The 24,294-nt window shown below is 44.0% G+C and overlaps 1 protein-coding gene across 3 annotated transcripts in view; it reads left to right on the forward strand.

The window, feature by feature from the left end:
• The window catches only part of IQGAP2 (IQ motif containing GTPase activating protein 2), a 436,318-nt gene that overhangs the window by 406,915 nt on the left and 5,109 nt on the right, over positions 1 to 24,294 (forward strand). For all 3 annotated transcript variants that reach the window (XM_068248838.1, XM_068248829.1, XM_068248846.1), the window contains 7 exons: positions 13,826 to 13,928; positions 14,150 to 14,291; positions 16,779 to 16,866; positions 17,492 to 17,704; positions 20,547 to 20,707; positions 21,610 to 21,753; positions 23,971 to 24,072. In XM_068248838.1, the coding sequence (XP_068104939.1) occupies positions 13,826 to 13,928; positions 14,150 to 14,291; positions 16,779 to 16,866; positions 17,492 to 17,704; positions 20,547 to 20,707; positions 21,610 to 21,753; positions 23,971 to 24,072 (953 nt within the window). The remainder of the gene's footprint in view (positions 1 to 13,825; positions 13,929 to 14,149; positions 14,292 to 16,778; positions 16,867 to 17,491; positions 17,705 to 20,546; positions 20,708 to 21,609; positions 21,754 to 23,970; positions 24,073 to 24,294) is intronic.

Below are 24,294 nucleotides of genomic sequence, written 5' to 3' on the forward strand. Positions count from 1 at the left end.
TATAGGAAAGTGATGCACATCCGCTCACTTGCTCCACTCAGGGCCGGTTTGTACTCTTACCAAACAATCGTGTGTGATCGACCAGTCGATAGTGATCGATGCATTGGGCACCTCTGCTCTAGAGTAAGGACACGTCTGTACAGCCCAAAACAGTCAGCCGAGGGATTGAGCCCCAGTCGATTTCTGATCAATTTGATCACATCTGCTATATTCATCTATTGTTTCTACATATCTGATCAATAAACTGCCAAGAATCAACGGAAGTGAATCAATCAAAAGTCTCATTGAACATGTTGTAAAATCTTAGTGTAGGGAAAGTGGGGGAGGAACAGTGGAGGATCAATGGCCCTTAAGGTGCGTGCACACGCACTACTTCCGCCTTGAAAAAAGAGCAGGTGAGGCACTAATCGTTGCAACAGAAGATACCTTTTAATCCACAGAAGTTCTCTTCTGGCCTCTGAGGAAGCTTTGGTTTAAAAGCGAAACCGCTGTCAGGCCTCCCTCACCCCCACTGATGTGCCTATCACCATAGATTAAAAGGTATCTTCTGTTGCAACGATTAGTGCCTCACCTGCTCTTTTTTCAAGTACTTGCTCTAATTGCCTCTGAGTGCACAATCGGGCATGAAACACATTGGCGTCAATTCACCAGAGGTTACCAACCTATTTATCTCTTGGGAGGTAATTTACCTCCTGTGATATCTCCAAATAGCAATTCTCCTGAAGTATAGGGGAAAATATCGACAGAGAGAAATGCAAGAGATAAATGTGAGATAAGTATGAGATAAATAAGTGATAGTTAGTAGTTAGTTTTTCTCCAAATCACAATTCACCAGGGAAGAAAGGGGGTGTGGCCATTCGTTATTTTTTCATCTCTTTATCCCCTGAATGAACCTGGAGATATCGTGGTTTTCACACAGCAGCTGCTGATGTGGAAGATGGAGCCTTTTGAGCTTACTCTGTCGGGCCTGGTGCACACCAAAAACCGCTAGCAGATCCGCAAAAATGCTAGCAGAATTTGAAAGCTTTTTCTTATTTTTCTGTAGCGTTTCAGCTAGCATTTTGTGGTTTTGTGAAGTGTTTTTGGTGTAGTAGATTTCATGTATTGTTACAGTAAAGCTGTTACTGAACAGCTACTGTAACAAAAACCACCTGGCAAACCGCTCTGAAGTGCCGTTTTTCAGAGCGGGTTTGCGTTTTTCCTATAATTAACATTGAGGCAGAAACGCCTCCGCAATCCAAAATCTGCAGCAGCCCGGGAGTATGCGTTTCTGCAAAACGCCTCCCGCTCTGGTGTGCACCAGCCCATTGAAATACATTACCCAAGCGTATCCGCAGCCGCAAGCGGATCACAAAACGCAGCCGAACCGCTCTGGTGTGCACTAGGCCTTAGAGCTTGCTTCTATTATGAGGAGACGAAGGAGAAGGAGGAGGGTCTGTTTAATCGCCCCTCGTATTTTTCGTGAGAGAACAGTTCTTGATAATTTTACTGAGACAGAGGTGGTGAAGAAGTTCAGACTCACTCGTGATATGATTTATGATATGATCCGGCAGTAAAAGGCGGGAATACTCTTGTCACGTAGTGGTAAAACTCCGCCTCCTACCCACAATGCTTCACTTTCAAGCTTACAGAGAGGAAAAGTATCCCATGTAAATCATTAATACCGATTACCTAACTCTCTGCTTTCTCACACTTTCCTCATGCATATCTCTCCATTATCCCCTGCTATCTAACATTTTTCTCTCTGTCCTCTCACACTGGTGAATTGACTCCAGAGTGTTAAAATACCTCATGAGATAAACTACCTACCTTTTTTCTCTTAGTAAATCCTCTCTGGTGAATTGACGCCATCCGGTGAACCCAGCAACCTCTTTGTTCTCTGTTCTCTCTCATACTTTGCACTACTTCCGCCAACAATGGGTCCTCAGCGGATCGTTCAGCAACAGCCTTATCAGTCTGCTGACAGCGCATACACACGTGCTACTGTTGGCTGAATGTCCGCCCAGCGGGAGGGTCTGACGGATGTGTCTTTGGCCGAAGTAGTGCATGTGCACACACTTTTAGCGTTGCTTTGCAGTACAAAGCTTACAGCTCAATCAATGCTTGATGCATTTCTGTTAGTCTATTGAAATTCAGTTTGTTACATAGGTTAGGAATCGATCAGTATCCAATTGAATTTCAGTTGAATAGGGATTAATAGACTTGGCAGTGGGCCATAATTGATCCATGTATGGTCAGCTTTTAGGGTAAACTATAGACCTGCAGAAAGCGTGCTATCACGATTATGTTACTCCCAGGGCTGGATTTTCAACCAGGCAAATCAAGCATCTGCTTAGGGCCCCATTCAGGGTCTAAAGGGCCCCATCAGGGTTGCCAACTGTCCATATTTGGAGAGGCAGTCTTTCCAAATGACACTAAATAGTTAGTGTCCATACTGTCTGTCCTTTTGGGACAGGTGTACACCTAAAAAGGAGTTCATTGCCACAACTGTAGTGTCCCTGCGTAGTCAGGCTTGTCCCCGGGTAGCTGAGCTAAAAAAAAAATGAACAGGCCTCTTTCTGCCCCTCCCGCCCACCAATCAGTAAGTCCCTTTCATTTCAGGCCTCTCTCTGCCAATGAAAAAGAGAGAGCCAGTATATTGAGCTGGACACGCCCACAAATCCCTGTCCACCGTGCACAGCAGCTTGCAGGAGAGTGAGTGAGTGCAGGCTGCAGCATGGGTCCAGGAGTCCTCTGTCCTCTTCATAGCTGTTCTCCAACCCCACAGGCACCTAACTTGATCTGTAGAAGGGGAAAAACCTGCTTAAGCCACCTGGGGTGGAGACACAGCAGGAGATTTGATTTGGCGGCAGAGCTCAGCACTCCGTTTTAGAGCAGACTAGAGACAAGAAGTGCAGGATCAGTGACGGGCTGTGTCTGAGAGACATGCTGTGCACTGCAGTGCAGAGTTCTCCAGCCAAATCGCCTCTCCTGCTGTCTGTGTCTTGTCCAGCTGGATCAGACAGGTCTGTGTAGAAGCTGAGGTTGGTGTCATTGAGTTCAGTTGCCTGTATCTGATCCTAGGACATAGTGATCCCCCTCCCACCTTGTACAATCACACTTCTGGAGCTTAAAGGTAACTGTGCACATAAAAAAAATATGTTTTTGCATTGAACCTCCCCATAAAGAAGGTTTGGAACACTGCATGCTATAAGGGGTGCCAGGGGGTTAGAGGGAGTGCAATTGGTTACCTACAGGGGTCACCATCCTGGCCGCACTTCGAAGGGCTGCTCCTGAAGCTTGCTCCCGGCCTCATTGGCAATGCATGCCAGGAGCAGCTGGATTGTGAATTCTACTGAGGACCGTGAATGACATGACTATGTACTCTGAAATGTGCTGCAGAAGATGTCAGAGCTATATAAATACATAATAATAATATGGAAGGACGTTTAGACTATGACTATGGTAGGATTAGATTGCGAGCTCCTCTGAGGACAGTCAGTGACATGACTATGTACTCTGTAAAGTGCTGCAGAAGATGTCAGAGCTATATAAATACATAATAATAATATGGAAGGACATATGACTATGGCAGGATTAGATTGTGAGCTCCTCTGAGGACAGTCAGTGACATGACTGTGTACTCTGTGATGCAGATGTCAGTGCTATAGCGTCTTTTAGTGCTGGATTCCCGGTTTGAATCCCAGTCAGGGAAACCTCTGCAAGCAGTTTGTATGTTCTCCCTGTGTCTGCGTGGGTTTCCCTGGGCACTCCAGTTTCCTCCCACACCCCAAAAACATAAAGATAAGTTAATTGGCTTCCCCATAAATTGGCCCCAGACTATGATACATGCACTACACGATACATACATAGACATGAATATGGCAGGTATTAGATTGTGAGCTCCTCTGAGGGAAAGTTAAGTGACAAGACTATATACTCTGTGCGGAAGATGTCAGCACTATATAAATACTAAATAATAATAATTTTATGCAGGGGTGGGGAGCAGAGGGGGCTAAGGGAGGGGCCCAAACCTGCTACTTTGCTTAGGGCCCCATTTGGCCTTAATCCGGCTCTGGTTACTGCTAGACTCAGATTTGTGTATTTTTTTCTTTTTTAAATGTAATAAGAAAGTAAAGTGCAAACATTTTCTCCCTGTGTTACCCTATAAGGTCTGATAGGTTACAGCAGAGGAAATTGGTTAGTAAACTGTAGCTGTGGCTTAAAGAGAATCTGTATTGTTAAAATCGCACAAAAGTAAACATACCAGTGCGTTAGGGGACATCTCCTATTACCCTCTGTCACAATTTCGCCGCTCCCCGCCGCATTAAAAGTGGTTAAAAACAGTTTTAAAAAGTTTGTTTATAAACAAACAAAATGGCCACCAAAACAGGAAGTAGGTTGATGTACAGTATGTCCCCACATAGAAAATACATTCATACACAAGCAGGCTGTATACAGCCTTCCTTTTGTATCTCAAGAGATCATTTGTATGTTTCTTTCCCCCTGCATCTCTCATGCACTGAAGTTTCAGGCTGCTCTTTTCTTCTTGCAAACAGCTTTGCCCTTGTGTGTAATTCCTCAGTATGTGAAAGCCCAGCCAGCTCAGAGGAGGATTTATCCAGCTTGTAAAAGATAAGAGAGAATCTGCCATAATCTAAATAACACACAGGCAGTGTGCAGAGAGGGGCCTGGAGGGGGGAGATTCATCACAGAACCAAAACACTGAAGAACTTGGCAGCCTTCCAGACACAGGCTGACAAGTCTGACAGGGGAAAGATACATTGATTTATTACAGAGACTGTTATAGTAGAAAGTGCTGCAGTAAGCAAGAACACATTAGAATAGCTTTTGGAACTTGTAGGATGATAAAAAACAGGATGCAATTTTTGTTACGGAGTCTCTTTAAAGGCCCTTTTCCACTAGCTGCGGATCTGCAGCATTTCCATAGCATTTGCGTTTAGAAAAACTCATTTTATCCTCTTGAATGAGAATCAAGGCAAAATCGAATGCGTTTTTGCTGTGATTCACATTCAGGTAATTGAGAATGCATTTTTCAAAACACAATGGAAACCGCTGCGTTCCCCTGCACTAAGTTGCTCCCATTGGTCAAATATCGCTAAACCAATGCCAACTTGTGACTTATAACACATGACTAGGGGTTGAGTGATAGACGGCCAATGGGAATAGCTTAGGGAGGGCCGATGGGGCAGGCAGTTTTTAAGACTCAAGTTGTGAGCTGGACACAATTTGAGACTCTGCATAGAGTCTCCCTCCAATAAAAATTGGATACAGATTTTATTTAAACTCATTTTGCCTGAAGAAGTGACAGCAGAAGCACGGTGGCATAGAGAGTAGCTCTCTTGCCCTGCAGAGCTGGGTCCCCGGTTCGAATCCCAGCAAGGGCTCTATCTGCATGGAGTTTGTATGTTCTCACAGTGTCTGTGTGGGTTTCCTCCAGGCACTCCGGTTTCCTCCCACATCCCCAAAACATACAGAAAAGTTAATTGGCTTCCCCCCAAATTGGCCCTAGACTACAATATATACACTACACGATACATATACTGTAGACAGGGACAAGGGACAGTTAAGTGGCAAAATATATATATATTGTACAGTGCTGTAGAAGATGCTGGTGCTATATAAATACTAAATAAGAATAATAAACTACAGAGGAGCAGCCCATACGACTGCAGGGGGTGCCTAAAGCTGTTGGGGCGCCCCGTACTTCTAACCTTTGGGGGGAGAGACGGACAAAGTTTTGCTGTGGGCCCCATGCGTGGTAGTTGCACCACTCTAGTACCGTACATGCAGGTTCCATGGCTCAGCGATTGGGTCACTGTATAATACTCTTCTGGCAATGATTACTTTTTTATGTTGCCAGCAGGTATGTATGTCTGACCCACATTTTAAATCGTGAGCCCTCCACCCACACACACATTTCTGTACATTCTGGAGCTGATTTCATATTATCATTGGCATCCTTCCTTGTCTTAATACACCAGAGATCAGACTACAGGTCAGGACTTTGAACTCTTCATTCATTTATTCACATAGAGTTTGGCAGTACAGATTGACAATCTTCAGTCTTGGTTCTGTTCCATAGCAAGAGCTGTAAGGGCTCACACTTAGTAATATGTCCCATAGGGCCTATTGCTAACATGACTTATTCAAAACAGATGTTTAGGGCCTATACATGTTGTATATTAAGCAATGCGTTCTGGGTGAACAGACTTTGACGTGGGAGTGGCTCTGATTTCGGCCCCGTTCACACTTGCGGTTGTCTGCCAAACGGACCGGATGACCTGACCGGATCCGGACCGGAACCGTATGGTTCTGATCCGGATCAGATCCGGATCCGGTCAGGTTGCATCAGGTGTTCATCAGGATGCGATCCGGATCCGTTTGGCAAAAGTTACGTAAAAAACAAAAAAAATGTTGGGGTCTGGGAGGTCAGCAGAAGGGGGACCTGTGGAATCAGGCCCTCCGCTGTTTAGCACTCACCTCCACCTCCAACATGCTGCCAACATCTCCAGCTCGTGCTGCTCCACTCCAAAATGCTTGCCCATGTGTCCCCGATCCAATATCGCCGCAACAATCCTCATAGGAAGTGGGGTAGAACATCCGGATTTTTAGCCAGTGTGTTGTGCGCTATCCGGTTCTCATTGATTTGTATTGGCCGGATGGTGCAGTCCGGCTCCGCCCCGGATACGGCTGCCGGAGGAGCCGGACCAAAAAATAGCGCATGTTGGAACGGACGCCGGAGTCCGGATCCGGTCCGGCTCCGGTCCGGACGAAACGGACGCATGTGAACGGTGGCATAGACTTACATTGCTATGCCGTGCGTCCGTTTTGTCCGTTCCGCATGCGGTGCGGTTTCAGCACGGCGATTCCGGATAGCCACCGCTAATGTGAACCGGGCCTTATTGAGCTGGATAGTAAAAAAAAAAATATCATTCATATTATTTTTCATCCCATCCCAATTTTGAAAGCATATTCTAAAAGGAAACCTGCATAAATGTCAAAATTCTCCATAAATGTTAAAAATGAGATGGCTCTTTCACATTAGGGCAGATTTTCTGCGTTTCAACGCAAAGGATAAAGTTTGCGTTACCCAAGGTGAAATGAAAGTCCATAGACTTTCATTTTAGCTTTCACATATAACGCAGCCTTTTTGTGCGTTGCGTTCCACTGCACCCAGGCGCAGTTTTTTGGCCAACGCTAGCTTTATGCGTTACAATGTTAGTCAATGTAAAACGCACACTATGCGCGTTTTTAATCCGTTAACGCAGGCAATCAGTCCCAGAATGCAACAGAGGAACAATGTAGAAAGTTGACAACTAAAAGAAAAAAAAATTACCTGCGTTTTTCTATGTGCAGTAACGGATTGAAAACGGATTAAAAACGCACACTCACTGCAGTGCAACGCATATCAAAACGCAGTAAAAGGCATACAACAAAACGTATGCTTTGAGCGTTCTCTAACGCAAGCTCTGATGTGAAAGAGCCCTTAGTACTTCACAGCTGCTTTGTGGGTTTGTATTTGTATTTGTTTGTGCACTTTTTACAGTAATCACAAATAAACAAAGCTTTGTCACCGGTGAACTAGCATAATACAAAGTACTGCAGTTTTGTTATTTTCTAATAAATGCCTTCCATATTTGACACTATTACAGTGGCTTTTGTCACTGTGTGTGTTGCAGGTTGCTGTGTGAATATACTTTGTGAGTGTAAGGAGTTAATATTGGTATGCATTTCACAATACAGACATGGTACCAGTGTGAATCTCTCTTGAAAACCCCTCCAAACCCTGTGAAAGGGAAAACGCATAAAAGCCCAATGAAACCAAAAACTGAACACAGTAAATTCTAATGCCAGCCAGCAGTGAATTTAAAGGATAACCGAACTGACATGTGACATGATGAGATAGACATGTGTATGAACAGTGCCTAGCACACAAATAACTATGCTGTGTTCCTCTTTTTCTTTCTCTGCCTGAAAGAGTTAAATATCAGGTATGTAAGTGGCTGACTCAGACAGGAAGTGACTACAGTGTGACCCTCACTGAAAAGAAATTCCAACTATAAAACTCTTTCCTAGCAGAAAATGGCTTCTGAGAGCAAGAAAGAGCTAAAAAAAAGGAAATTACTTATCAGTGAGGGTCACACTGTCACTTCATGTCTGAGTCAGCCACTTACATACCTGATATTTAACTCTTTCAGGCAGAGTAAGAAAAAAAGGAACACAGCATAGTTATTTGTGTTTTTGTGTGTTAGGCACTGTACATACCCATGTCTATCTCATCATGTCACATATCACTTTGGGTATCCTTTAAAGATACAGAATCAAACTGCTGCACAAAATATCATTTTATTTTACTTTTAATGCGCCAAATGTGCTTGGAACTGCAACACATCTTTTTTTTTTCTCCCTTCTGGCTGCAGCTGCTGGGAAAGGTCACTGCTTAGAGATGCAATGGAAATTAGATGAAAAAAGATCATTTCAAAATGGATTAAAGCTGTTTACCTGAGTTGGGTCAACTGCAGAAGAGATATAAACTCAAAATATAAAATCTGATCATTTTGGGTGACAAGTCTAATTCCGGTTTAAAGCTTAACTCTTACACTAACCAGCACTAAGCCCCTAAACTGGTAATTGTAAGTCCTGCAACTTTAGGGCTGATTTTAGACTGCGGATTGGTGGTGCGGCTTAGATGCCACACTGCCAAAAAGTAGGCCTTTGCGAATTACCACTGTAGAATGTGGTAATCCCCGACTGGCAGCCGGCCAAGTAGGAAGTGATGCTCACTTCTTGTTTGCGAAGCAATCGTGTGCGCGGAAGCGTATTGCCAAAATAGGCTTCCAAGCATGCGCAACGCCATAGACTTGCATGACTTGAGGTCCGTGCAAAGCCGCACGGTAACGTAGGTTTGCCCTCACACCGTGGATACGGGGAAAGCGTTGCTTCGCTCCGTGTTGGTATGAAAGGCCATAAAGACTAACATTGCCCTGCGGTGGACTGCAGTAAAAATGCTGGACCGCCCCAGTGTGAAAGGACCCTTATGCCGGGAATACACGATGTGTTTTTGCGTTTTTTTGCCGTCGTTTTCGCTTTCGATAGATTCTACTCTCGATTCGCCGCTCGATTCTTCTCTCGATTCCTTATCTTTTCTTATCAATTTACATTCACTTGAATTAGGAGAATCGAAACGAAAGTAGAATCGACCAGATCCCACGGGTTGGAATTTATCTATCGAACCCATCTATCTGAAGTGAAAACTTAACGTGTATTCCCAGCATTAGAAAGCAGGTGTAATGCTGAGATGAAATGGCACAGAATTGAACAGCTCTGTTAAAATGCTACGCATAGATAATTGCCCACAACCACATTGCTTAAAGTGTACCCGAGGTGAGAGAGATATTTCACAGCCTCCTTATCACTCGGGTTACCAAGCCAGACCAAACCTAAAAGTGAGAAAAGGCAAAAAGTAGTCAGTACAAGTATTATCTTTGCAACTGAACTTTTACAAATTGAAAAATCCTCATTGAAGCTGTGCACCTATCCATACAGACATAAGCCCTGCTATGTCCTGCTATCACAACTTAAATTTGGAAACGCCTACTTTCTGTAATCTACAAAGTACCACCTCCTCATGTTGACACATACATATTTAATTGTAATGCAAGGATTCTGGGAAATGTAGTGTTGGATGTATTGTTTTTCCCACTTTGCATGTCACATGGTCGCACCTCGGCTACACACCCACCAGTTGAATCCAGAGAGGGGTAACAGCAAGTTGTACTGCAGTTCCATGCACATTTTACCCAGGAATAAAAGGTATTCTGTCCAGTACTTCTTTACACTGTTTATATTCACTTATCCTGATTACAATTAGCATTTTTCCTGTACAGGTCTTGCTACAGCTGGGCTTTTAGGGTTAGTGCTGAGCTTAGGAGAAAGTTCAGGGATATTTATTGGTGCAAACATCTATAGCCATAACACAGCTGTGTCAATATTGCTATTGCTGAAATCTAATGTACCAACGTTATATGTGTGTGATTTTATGTGGCATAAAATCAAGAATACGGTTCTATAACCTCTGAATAGATTGTCTTCCTCTTTTGTGTTTTCTCTACATTTACCCTCTGCTTAGGGATGCAGATGGCAATACTGTTAAACCTTGCACTGACTCATTAGTGCAGAATTACAATTTGACTATTATATTGCAGTTTTTGTTGATGACGAGATCCTGTATGAATAGAATAGTATGCGCCAGCCACGAGTGTCTGCTTCTGTTTGGTCTGGGCATGTGATTGCTGCATTTGTCTGGTGATTGCAAAGTAACGCAATTATGAAATGTAAATGTTGCCTTCCCAGAATCCATTTATGCAATCCTACCCAGTATTGTTTATTGCAGACATAGCTTTCCTCCACTATCAGATATAATTTTGTTTTCAATATTTATAAATTATTTAACCTCCTTAGCGGTAACCCCGTGCTGGACACTGGGAGGGTGCCGCTCAGGCCCTGCTGGGCCGATTTGCATCATTTTTTTTTTCAAACACGCAGCTAGCACTTTTCTAGCTGCGTGTTTGTTGCGATTGCCGCCGATGCGCCGCTACCCGCCGCGATACATGGGCCCCCTCCCCGCATACCCCTTACGCAGCCTGGCCAATCGGCGCCAGGCTGCGCTATGGGGTGGATCGGGATTCCCTGTGACATCACGACGTCGGCAATGTCGATGACGTCACTCCGTTCGTCGTCATGGCAACGGGGAAAGCCCTCAAGGAAATCCCGTTCAGAACGGGATTTCCTTATGGGCAAGCGGCGCCGGCGGCGATCGGAGGGGACGGGCGAACGCCGCGGGGAGGGGGGAAGCATGTAGCTAGCGCTAGGCTAGCTACATGCTAAAAAAAAAAAGTGAGAAAAACCCTCCCGCGGCCGCGCAGCCGCACGATTCATACCACCAGGGAGGTTAATGTTTGCCAATTTTAAAATCGTAAGATTGTAAAATCTTACCTCGCTCCAATTTATACATTCTTAAAGACACCTAAAGCGGGAGGTATGTGGAGGATGTCATATTTATTACATTTTAAACCATATCTGTTGCCTGGCTATCCTGCTGATCATTCTGGCATTAGTAGTGTCTGAATCGCACACCTGAAAAATGCATGCAGCTAATCTAGTCAGATTTCAGTCAGAAACTGTTGATCTGCATGCTGGCTAGGAGGTTATGGCTAAAAGTATTAGAGGCAGAGTATCCACAGGACAGCCAGGCAATGTGCATTGTTTAAAAAGAAATAAATATGGAAGCCTCCATATCCCTCTCACTTCAGGTGTCATTTAATTTCTGTCAATCACTGTGAAATGTTAAAGCGGTCTAACACCCAGCATTTCATCTTTGCTTTAATAGATTGCTTACAGCTTAAAGAGAAACTGTCAGGCTGCAGAAGCTAATTTAAACCTCTATTCTCCTGTGTTAAACAGTTTAGAAGGAAGCCAAAAAGGCATTACTGAAGATAAAAATCTCTCTTACCTTTGATGTGTGCTTATCAGCAAAGCTGTTAGACCCAAGCAGGACGCAAGCCGCATACTATACTGAAAAGCATTCTGGGCCCCTCCCCTCGGCTGCTAATGAGACGTTACAGCAGCTTGTAATCAGTCCAGCGCGTAGCACTGATAAATCTCCGGGCAGAGTACACTGCAGGAGTCAGCTATTGTTCCTAGCCACATGGCTAATTAATATTCACTGCACACTGTGTTATTCAGTACGAGCTTGTCTGTGATCAGGAAGCAGGCAGGACATGACGACACATTTGGCTTCATAGAAGTCAGAAAAACATGGAACCTGCCATGAGCTGTCAGGAGCATCAATCTCTGCATATACTATATAAAAATTCTGTGAAGTACAAACATGGACAGTGAAATACATATGTAATGTAAGTACAGCCAATCTTTAGCTACTGATATATGTGTTTATTTTCTCTGAGACCTTATACCGAACAGCTCCTCTTTAAAAACTATTATGCCAGAATTTTTTTAAGCAGAAATTCACAGAATAGTTAAAACTCAGCATTTTAGTGCTGTATTCAGCTAGGATTCCGCTTCTGAGCTGGGCTTTAGATACAAATGTATCATGTTTGGAATGTAAATAAACCTCTGCAAAGCCTGTCTGGGAAGCCCTCTGTGTTCTCTGAGAGACTTATGGTTATTTACATTCCAAACATGATACATTGTATCTAAAGCACAGCTCGGAAGCAAAATCCTAGCTGAATCAGAATCTTTATTATCGCCAAGCACGACTGGGTCGTGCCTGGAATTGGTCTTGGCACATACAGGGTACTGATACAGGATTTAGATACAGATACAGGACAAGTCAAGCAGTCAGAAAGGAACAGAACATAGTTACAACACAAAATACAGCACTAAAATAGTTTTAACTATTCAGGGAATTTCTGCTTAAAAAAAATTCTGGCATAATAGTTTTTAAGCTGTAAGCAATCTATTAAAGCAAAGTTGAAATGCTGGGTGTTAGACCGCTTTAAGCTAAGTACCCACGGGCAGATGGGTTGGGGGACTCCGCCGGCAAACGATTGTTCCCTGAACCATTAGGCCGAATCTGCTAGCGTTGTTGGTGCAGTCATAAACTAACGATCGTGTAAACTATCCATTTACACAATCCTGGAAAACCCTGTGAAAGTCAAACTGGATTGTAACAATCCTCCGCTATTTAATCCAGCATGTCAACTGTTCAAAAACAAACTATCGCCGCATGTAACGGCACATGCCCATTGGCCTAGCGCTTGTTATTTAAAGGGTGGGCCTTTTTGCCTGGTATATTTATGAAGTGTGAAGAGTGTCTCTGTGAACACCACTCCCTAGCTCTGGAGCACCATACAGTAAAGGATACTTGAAGTGAGAGGCATATAGGAGCAGCCATTGCTGACTTCCATATAAAAGTCAACTCATGTTGCTGATCTCCTGCCTCCAATACTTTCCTAGTAACTGACTCAGAACACGTATGCAAATCAGGCGTTCTAACAGCACTAATAAAGTGGAATACACATGTATACAGTAAAACATTGGATTGAGAGTAACTTGGTTTAAGAGCGCTTTGATATACAAGCAAACATGTTTGTGAAATGATGAGTTGATATACAAACATAAAAAAAAAAGTACACATGAGTCGCGTCATCAAAGCTGAGCCGATTGTTCTTCTCCCGTTGGCGCTGCAGGATTGTACTTAATTGTACTTAATCTGAGTGTAGAGACTGTGCAAAGTTGCAATTCCATGAAATCCTCAAAGTAAAATCTTTAAAAAGTCATTGGATACGTTCCTTGTTAAAGCCACACAAAAAAAACCAAAGGTTGGGGTGAGCCAATAGATGGCAATGATCAGCTCGTTATAGTGAAAGTCTTGTTTAAATTTTTATTGAATACTATTCTACTATAACGATTTATGGATTGTGGAACGAATTACCTGGGTTTCCATTAATTCTTATGGGGAAATTCGCTTTGATATGAGAGCGCTTTGGATTACAAGCATGTTTCCGGAACGAATTATGCTTGCAAACCAAGATTACGGCACAAGGAAACCTTGAAAACAGGACCTATAAATTCCATGCCAGGGAAGGGACTGGATCCCCAAACAGGAAGGCTTCATTAGTAACCACCGAATGACTGGCTAATCACGGGATGAAATGTAAAGACTTTGCATGTATTTCAGTGGTTTGTGGTTGGCTCTGTAGTCACGAGTCTAATTATCCAGCTTACTAAGCAGCCAATTCTGAAGAAGTGATAACATTTTATATATTTATGGAGCTGTTTTTTTTTCTTATCTGTGTAGTTGCTGGTAGAACATCAGGATGCTATATCACCTGACCACAATGACGTTCTACACGAGCTGCTCGAAGATCTCGGAACCGTTCCAGATGTGGAATCTTTTCTGGGTGAGACATCCTCTGTGTCCTCTGTGTTTCATGTCACTGTGACCTGATGGCCCAGTCTTGTCCTCTCATTTCCTCTGCTATGCTCCTCTTGTCTAAGCGCCTAGATAAATATAAAGTTGTCTTGTCCTCTTGTGACGTTTTACAGAATGTTTGTGGTTGCCTACAGAAAGTTGTCAAGCTGCTGTATACATTATATATTGTATTCTTTTTATATGTTTTAGGCGAGGGAGCCATTGATTCTAATGATCCCAATAAAGAGAATGCGCTTAGTCAGATGGCTAAAACCGAAATCTCTCTTTCACTAACCAGCAAGTTTGACTTAAAAGAAGGCGAAGACCGAGACATGAAAAGCCTCATGATCAAGTACGTCCTCCTTTTATTCAGGATATAATTTTTTGTCAGTGCTATTCTTTTTCAGCTTTTTCAAATGGGTAATGCCCTATAATATGGACAGAAACAGCATGACTAGTAATTTTATTTGGTATTTAAAGTGGGAGGGTACTTCAAAATGTATTTTTGTCCCCACAAGGTAAATGGTAGGAGTTTGCCAACTTTATTAATAACAAATTCCATGTTTATCACAAAGTAGTAGCGTGTGCCCCTTGCCCAGGTTTTGCAAAGCGGTTGTCTTCTGCTACTGCAGAGTCCAATAAACTGGACTTTCACCATTGAAAACTGAGAGATTTCTCAAGATACTGGATACCTGCTTTTTGGGGTTGCTTGGATACGCCTCCCCCTTACCTAATCACCCTGTACTCCTGACCCCACCTGTCATTATTCTGACCATGTCCACTGCCTAAACCATTCCTTAACCTCTTGAGGACTGCTGTGTTAAACCCCCCTAAAGACCAGGCACATTTTCGTTAAATTGGCCACTGCAGCTTTAAGGCCAAGCTGCAGGACCGCAAAACACAGCACACAAGTGATTCCTCCCCCCTTTCCTCCCCACCAACAGAGCTCTCTGTTGGTGGGGTCTGATCGCCCGTCCGTCCCCCCCCCCCCCCCCCCAGTGTGTGTTTGTTTATTTGTGTTTGTTTTTAATTAGTTTTTTTTTTTAAAATAAAAACTGTGGGGTTTTTTCCCTGTTGTATACCTCCCTCCCTCCCCCCGCCGGCCAATCTCTGTGATCACCTCCGTGGCTCAGGAGGGGACAGCTGTGTCACACGGCTGTCCCCAGTACAGCGCTGCTGCTGATCGCAGCGCTGTACGGGTAATTAGACGGAGATTACGCCGCCTAACAGTCTCCTGAGCGGCAATAGCCGCTCGGAGACTGAAGAGGGGGCAGAGCTCCGCCCTCCGAGAATGAGATGCGCGCGCAGCGTGCAAGCGATCTCTCTCAATACAGAGCCCCAGGACTTTACGCCAATTGGCGTTAGGCGTCCTGGGCAGGGGCGTAGCAATAGGGGGTGCAGAGGTAGCGACCGCATCGGGGCCCTTGGGCCAGAGGGGCCCCCGAAGGGCCCTCCCTCAACTACAGTATTAGCTCTCTATTGGTCCTGTGCTCTAAATAATCACTTCTATAGATACTTTGAATAGTGGTAATCATTAACAAGCTGCTCCCCATCCCCTTCTTGCACCTCTGACACTGTAGTTGCCATTGGCAGGTTTTGGTGCACCGTATCAATTGTTATGTATAGAGTGCTTGGGGGGCCCCATTGTAAAACTTGCATCGGGGCCCACAGCTCCTTAGCTACGCCACTGGTCCTGGGGCTGCCGCTGCGGCCACGCCCATCGGCGTGACGCGGTCGGCAAAAGGTTAATCCTCCTCTGCTTTACTAAAATCATCTTCTAGCCATTACACCCTGGATAGTCCAAACTGCAGCTTAGCATCCAACCTTATGCCCGTTTTTGTGCTCACAGCCAAGAACTTTAACCCAGAATTGAACTTCATCCCAATCAGTAGCCGATATTCCTTTCCCACAAGAAATCTCTACCTTTTCTTGAATAGATCATCAGGGACATCTGGGTGGCTGATGTTGGGGTGAAACCCCTCCCACATTGTGATGTCATGACCATGGTCCTGACAGTTTGCTTTCTGTGAACCTCGTTTTATTGTGGGAATTAACAACTTTTTCCAACTGCCAACCAATATTTCCCTGTGTACATAGAACTCTCAGTAAAGAGCATACCGTACAGTTAAACTGGCAGAACTAAACATGCCACCAGCAGTGATAGATTTCAGAGTGCAAATGAGGGAGAAGAAAAATTTTACAATGGGCAAACACTGACTAAATAATTTTATAAATGAATATTGTAAAAATAAACTATTTTGTACATGAAGCTATTTTCACTACAGTTCCTCTTTAAGTCTCTCCCACATTCTTAAACAATTACTGCTGTGACATTTCTGCATATACTTCAATCCCTGTGCATATTTTAGATGCTGAAGGAAATGTGTTAGGGCCCATGTCCACTGGGTGCGAATTCATAGCAATTATTTCCTATGGGTATTGTCTCATTAGATGCAAAAATCACATCCAGAAAAAATCTGAACAGCCGTGTTGCAATTTTTGGATGCCACCCACATGCCGTTTTTTCATTTGCATTTTTTGTGCTTTTTCACATTAATGTCAAAAAATGTTAGGGTGTGAATTCGCATGCTTCTAGTGGCACCCTAACACAGGGACTTTGGGAAGTAAATTTTTTGATGGTTTGTTTAATCTGGATTTTCATATAAATCGTCAATAAGGAGAGGCAAGGACATGGATTTCCTCTTATGTGGTTTCTGTGCACCTGGGCGCAGGGCTGACCAGGAAGGTGTATTAGTTAAAGTGCTGTTTTTTTGCCTAGCTATTCGAAGGAAATTAGCCCTTCAGTAAGTCAACATTGTGTCTTTCTTTCTCCCCAAAGGACAAAGAAGCTGATAGTAGATGTGATCCGCACTCAGCCTGGAGACAAACTCTTAGAGATTTTGGAAACGCCAGCATCTGTGCCACAGGTAATGCAGGTGTATCTTCTCTGCTTTAGGCCTGCTTTGTACCATGTTGACGGGCAGCATGCAAGTGTATCCTACAACCCCTAAAAGTGAGAGGGATATATTTTCTTTTAAACAATACCAGTTGCCTAGCATAGCAGTCCTGCTGATTCTCTGCCTCTAATACTTGTAGCCATAGACCCTGAACAAGCATACACAGATCAGATGTTTCTGACTGGATCAGCTGCATGCTTGTTTCAGTTATGTGATCCAGATATTACTGCAGCCAAAGAGATCAGCAGGACTGCCAGGCAACTGGTATTGTTTAAAGGGAAATAAATATGGTAGCCTCGGTATCAGTCTCAATTAACGTGTCCTCTAAGTGTTCTATATTATGAATGACGAGAAGGCTTGGCTGGGCAGTTTGTCCTGACAGGTCTTCTTTCTGCTCATTTACTTTTTAATGGAATAGAAGGACTGTTGCAGTCAGTTCCTGGCAGTTTTGCCCATAAGTGTAATTGGCGCTGGCAGCAATTGGAGAGCTTGTTTTTCATCTCAATGAGGGGGCGATGTCATCCATTGTATAAACATCCAGCTGTCGTCTAGCTCTGCTCCTTGCACTGTAACCATTTATTAAATCTGCTTCCAGGAAAATGAACACTTAAAAGTCATTGAGAAGCGAGCTGTGCTGGATGCCAGGACTCCAGATAAAATGAAGAGGAGCCAGTCTGTGTTTGAAGACGGCCAACTCCCCCTGGAACAGAAGAAGAGGAAGATTCTGCGAAACTTGCGGACGCTGGAGCAGGCGGGGCTGGTGTCCGAAGAGAACAAGTATCAAGAAATCATCAATGAGATTTCTAAGGTTCTGACACTTTTTTTCAATTGCCAGCTAATGATTATCTAACTATCAATGACACACAAACATGAAATGTATCTCTTGGGGCAGTGACAATTTAGTGTATGTAACATTCATTTGGGTGGCATAAAGCTCTCTTTATACAGTAAATAAGATGACTTGCATCAGGTTATTTGCATATATTAGGACTTAAAGTGGATCCGAGATAAACTTTTACTCATTGCATAATTGTGTTCCTTACATATGGATTATAGGGCATCCCTCAAGCCAAATACTTTTTTGCTTGTTTGTTTTGTTTTAATACCCTAATTCCATATAAACTAAACAAGCCTCGCCCACAGCTCCTCCAGTGCCAAGGCACTCTTGAGGCCCATGTAGCAAGGGCTTATGGGAGCTCAGTCTGGGGAGGAGGAGGAGGTGTTACTAGCCAGAGATTTCAGAGGGGAGGAGGAGAGGGGAGTGAAGTTTTCACAGGCTGAGAGGTGGAGATGCAGAGCAGCTTGCCTGTGTAATGATCACAAGAAAAACATGGCTGCTCTCATTGTATCACAGGAAGAAGTAATCCTATACTGTTGAAGCTGTTTGCAGCTAGATTTGCTGTGTAAACTATCTAAACTTTAGATAAGATATTATTATTATTATTAAGTATTTATATAGCGCCGACATATTACGCAGCGCTGTACAGTGTATGTATGTATATATATATATATATATATATATATATATCTTGTCACTAACTGTCCCTCAAAGGAGCTCACAATCTAATCCCTACCATTGCCATATGTCTATATTATGTAGTGTAAGTACTGTAGTCTAGGGCCAATTTTTTTTTAGGGGGAGCCAATTAACTTATACGTATGTTTTTGGACTGTGGGAGGAAACCGGAGTGCCCGGAGGAAACCCACGCAGACACGGAGAGAACATACAAGCTCTTTGCAGATAGTGCCCTGGCTGGGATTCGAACCAGGGACCCAGCGCTGCAAGGCGAGAGAGCAAACCACTACGCCACCGTGCTGCCCATTATATAGACAAGTTACTTGTTATAGCTAGTTTTTCATCTCGGATCCGCTTTAAATAAATCAGATCTTAAAGGTGCCCATCAACAATACAATTTTCAGCAAAGAATCCCCCAAGCGATCAAATAAATGTGATCGGAAGTAAAATGTTGTAATACACAGATTGTCACCATCAACTATCCAATCTATACTTCCTATCCATCGCAACCAATTATAAAAAATATTCTTCCAATCTACTAAATTGTCGCAGTCGCCATTAGAATCGTTCCCAATTGGACATCAATGAGGTTTATTTTCTGCAAATCCGATGGCATTCATTTGACCGCTCAGGTGATTCTTTGCTGAAAATTGTACCATTAGTGGCCACCTTTCGTTTTCCATTTCTAATGGAACCCGTTTTTTTCCATAATCAAAAAAATGTGGATTTATCAAGCCTTTTATTGTTGTTGTCCGCTCCAAACAGCATTTTCCCCAACAGCTTACTGCATTGTACAAAGCTCTCCACAATGGGCTTTGAGGCAGATTCCTGCAAAACACAGGTATGATGTCACAGCACTAAAGCTAGATGCTCACTTTAGACTTCTTGGCCACAAAAGCATCCCTGATCCATTTGTCTAAAAATCTAAAGTGTGTACAAGTGTTCAGCAAAGTCACTGGACCCCTCTTTAGGGATCTGCCAGGATGAATTACTCCCGCTCAATGCCTCCTCCTCTTCTTAAAGTGGACCTGAACTCTTGCACAAGACAGAAGGAAAACCGAGATAACCCTGTATGTATTGAGTTTAGCCTGTCTAATTCCACCTCTTACGTGACTAATCATAAGTGTAATTTGATCTCTCAGCTGTGTCAGCTCAGGAGTATTGGCAGCCCAGAGCAGCTAATTTGCAAACACAGGATGTTAACCCTATCTCTGCTTCCATGAAAGCAAGACAGTTGACACACTGCAGATTTATTTCAGGATTTCTATCAGCTGTACCAAAGAAATTATTTTCTTTAAAGAGAGCCCGAGGTAATGAAATAAAAAACAAAACTATGCTACCTTATCCGGGGGGGTTGGGTGGATCACGTAGCCGACATCCCCTCTGCTCTGTTGGCCTGCTTTCCTTTAGTTTCTCTTTCGTGACCTCTGGGGTCACAATTCTGGAAGGAGAGAGATTCTCAGCATGCAGGAAGGTGGGGAAGCGGCAGGGGGCGCTGCCAGGGAGAGAGAGCTGCCCAATGGCAGCGGGGGAAAACCTGCAGGAACGCCCCTAGTAGGCGGTTTGAGCAGAGAATTCATCTCCTCCCATTACCCTCCGAAATAGTGACAATCATCTATTTCAGGGGAGGGTGAGGGGGCACACAGAGGCATGTCATGAGGCAGAGAGCATTCCTCTGTGGCACATCTGCACACCAGCCACACCACCTCGGGTTCTCTTTAAAAGTGGTTATGCTGTTGCTTATGTTTTAGAGCAGAGAGGAAGTTCTGAGTTCAGGTCCACTATAAACTTGAACGGCAGGAAATGGAACAGCATGTCTGGACAACGCTCATTACAAAACTGCTACTCAAAGCAATATTTATGGATCATTTTTGGTTTTAAAAAAAAGTAAGTAGCGGGGTCAATTATCCAAGTGCAGTAGCGTAATGCGGCAGCTAGTAACTGACACGGCAGCAGTAGACTGAGCTGTATAGAGCTGTACTGAAAGCAGTTACAATGCAGTGACACGCTGCTAATCTACAACAGCCCGCATTGTGTACAGATGGTTTGCATGGTGTATGCTGATGTTAGACTAGGCCACATGATCCTAAGATCTGACGTGATGCTATGAATGTGCTCATCTTGTACTATACAGGATATTCGGAACCAAAGACGACATCGGCAGCGACGAAAAGCTGAACTTGTGAAACTCCAGCAGACCCTGAATGCGCTGAACTCCAAGACTGCATTCTTCGAGGATCAGATAACTTATTACAACACCTACATCAAGACCTGCCTGGATAACCTAACTAGAAAGTAAGTCCTGATCAGGGTGGGATTGCTTTAGAGGCCACAGAGGCAAGGGCCTAGTGCCGCTTCTGCTCAAAGGAGTGGCTGGACATGGAAGAGGAGGCTGCTAATGGAATAGGAAATGGAAAGAAAGAATAGAATGCTGCATATGGATGGTACATATCAGAGAGGGGTTGGGGATGCTACTGCACATGAACTGAAAAAGAGGGCTGTAAATGGGAAGGTAGCAAGGCTGCACATTAACGGTAGAGAGGGCTGTGCATGGTGAGGGGCTTCTGCACATGAACAGAAGAGAGCCGGGCCGAGGCATAGGCTGGAGAGGCTCCAGCCTCGGCACAATGTAGGAGGGGGCGCACAATTCATTCAGCTGTCATTCCTAATTGTGTTTGAAGCAGAAATAAATAAGAAAAGGAGATACATGGAAGTGACTACAAGCCAGATAACTAGAGTTTAAGGTGTTGGGGGCCCTAGGGTGCCTCTTAGTCTAAGAGCAATCAGTGTGTGACGGCTGGGGTGGGAGGGATGGAGGGGCGCACTTTGGTGTCTCAGCCTTGGGTGCTGGAGGACCTTGTCCCGGCTCTGGAAGAGGGGGCTGAACATGAAGGGGGGTGGCAGCTGCTGCTGCTGCTGCTGCACATGGTAGGGGGGCTGCTGCACATGAACAGTAGAGAGGCCTGCACCTGGGGGTCTGCTGCTGCACATGGACGGAAGAGACGGCTGCACATGAAAAGGGGTGGAGGAAAGGGCTGCTGCACATGGTCCTGGGGGCGGGTTGTAAAGTACACATCTGGCCTTGGTACTCCCTATTAATATTTAGTATTGTGAAAGCTTTAGAATTTGCGTGCAAAGATAACATACGTTTCTCACTGTTTGCCTGCTATCCTGTAACATTCATACATTGTACTTAGGAACTCAAGACGGTCTATTAAGATGGATGGAAAGGGAGAAGAGAAGACCAGTAAGAAGATGAAGCATTCCACACTGAAATACACAGCAGCTAGACTACATGAGAAAGGAGTGATCCTGGAGATAGAAGGGCTGCAGACCAATCAGTGAGTACCACCCTCTGGGTGACAGCACAGGGTAACGCAACGGCAAGGCAATGGGGCCTAGTACACTTATCACACTGCGTCGGAAGTGCTCGACCGCCCGCCGAGCCGCCATAAAGTTAACAGCATATTACCGTCAGACTTCCGTGGGGTTGCAGCGGAAGTACCGAAAGTCAAAAGGTGATGCAGACACTTTAAATATGTTGGAAGTGCACATGCACGGAGCAACGTGAATATGACGCGGAAACCCTGGAATCCAAGTGACGTACTTCCTGTCCAGCAGGAGGTGCTATGCATATGACCCTGTCAGCGCAATCTGTGACGTTCTCTGTTATGGGGGCAGAGCATCGCACCGCAAACGCAGTGGCCAAATGTAAAACCGGCCTTAAGGTTAAAGATGATCAAAGAGACGCAAATAACGTATCCTTGCATTCAAGTTTCATGTAAATGTTATGTAGCTTGGACCAATAAAAACTGACAGGAAGTTATTCTGATTGATCCGGTTTCAAGCTGCATATAATTTACATGAAATTTGCACGCATGATAACATTTGCCTCCCCCCCCGTGCATGTGAAAATAGTGAGAAAAATAAAACACCATAGAAAAATACACCTTTATTTCCAAATACTATATTGTCACCATACTTTGCACTAGGGACATAATTAAAATCTTATGATAACCAGAACCAGGGTTTTATGCACATAGCAGTGCAGTGGCGTAGCTAAGGAGCTCTAGGCCCTGATGCAAGTTTTACAATGGGGCCCCCGAAGCACTCTATACATACCAACTGATACGGCACAACAAAACCTGCCAATGGCAACTGCAGTGTCAGAGATACAAGAAGGGGATGGGGAGCAGTTTGTTAATGATTACCACTATTCAAAGCATCTATAGAAGTGTTTATTATGAGCACAGGACCAATAGAGAGCTAATACTGTAGTTGAGGGAGGGCCCTTTGGGGCCCCTTTAGCCCAAGGGCCCCGATGCGATCGCAACCTCTGCAACCCCTATTGCTACGCCCCTGTAGCAGTGTTTATATTAAAACTATAGGGGATGAAATTGGGGAAATAGAGTATTTTTTTTTTCATTTTTTCCTTGTTTTTCCCTTTAAAATGCATAGAAAATAAAGTAATTACTGAAAACAAATATCAACCCCAAAAAGCCTAATTGATGGTGAAAAACAAGATATAGATTATTTCATTGTGATTAGTAGTTATTAAAGAGACTCTGAAGTCTCCTGAAAATGAGGTTTTTACTTTAAAAACCTCATTAACATTATTGCCCCTCTTAAAACGCAGCAGAACCGCGGATGAAAACCCCCTCAATCACCCCAAACTCACACCTTTATCGGCAGGCAAAATCCATGACTTTCTTGGTTGTGGATTTTGCTGCCGCCTCTATGCGCGTCAATCAGCGCGTATCTCCGCCTATCCCCCGCCCCTCTCAGTGAAGGAAGACTGAGAGGGGCGGGGGAGAGGCAGCGATCCGGGCTGATTAACACGCATAGAGGCGGAGCTGCGCTGCCTCTATGCGGAAGGAGCCCGCGATGTACCTCGTGAGTTGGGGTGATTGAGGGGGTTTTCAGCTGCGGTTCTGCGGCATTTTAAGAGGGGCAATAATGTTAATAACGTTTTTAAAGTAAAAACCTCATTTTCGGGAGACTTCAGAGTCTCTTTAAGCTATTGGCAAATGAAAGGGATGAGCACTGAAAGGTGAAAATCGCTCATGTCAGTTAGGGTAAAAACCCCTTTGGGGTGAAGTGGTTAAAGGGGGGGGGGTATTTTAGAGTGACTGGATTTTGTGAAAATTAAAGTATTACCCTTACTTTTTATGTTTAATTTGTTTAAAATACTACCCTATTAAATATAAATGTAAAAACTACCTGAACCTTCCAGGGCTTTAATGGTTTCTCTACCCCTCTTTTATTACCATCATAAATTGTATACAAGGATATTCTAATGTGTTGTTACAGAGCTGTGATAGGTGCACATATTGTCAGCAGAGCTCAGGAACAGGAAGCTCATGTATCCCAAATACATCCTGACAGGATAATTGACTTCCCTGAAGTGGCCCCTGGGATATTGGGCGGTGAACCCCACTGAGGCACAGTTAGTGTTCTCTGCTTCTTAAATCTGTCATTAAAAACCTGGATCGTAAATTCACTATAAAGTTAATGTACTTTCATTAATATTAGGAATAATTTAATTTATTTTTTTTTAGGTTTAAAAATGTGTTATTTGATATAACGCCTGCAGATGAAGTTGGCGACTTTGAAGTAAAGGCAAAATTTCTTGGAGTTGAGATGGAAAAAGTACAACTTCACTTTCAGGTAAGTAAGCACCCCACTGTCAGAATAGTAACCCTTGTCCTGAGGCCTTATGGGTAAACTGACACCCCTCCTATTCAGATCAGCAGCAGCAGCTGTGCCCAGCCTTCTGATTGGCCATTTAAAGCCTCTGTATACACATGGGCCCCACATGTCCTGAAGGGGGCATGTTGAACACATGAAACAGCTGTAGACCGGGGGGGGGGGGGGGGCATTTG

This window comes from Hyperolius riggenbachi, chromosome 1 (genome assembly GCF_040937935.1).
Source record: "Hyperolius riggenbachi isolate aHypRig1 chromosome 1, aHypRig1.pri, whole genome shotgun sequence".
Classification (NCBI taxonomy): Eukaryota; Metazoa; Chordata; class Amphibia; order Anura; family Hyperoliidae; genus Hyperolius; species Hyperolius riggenbachi.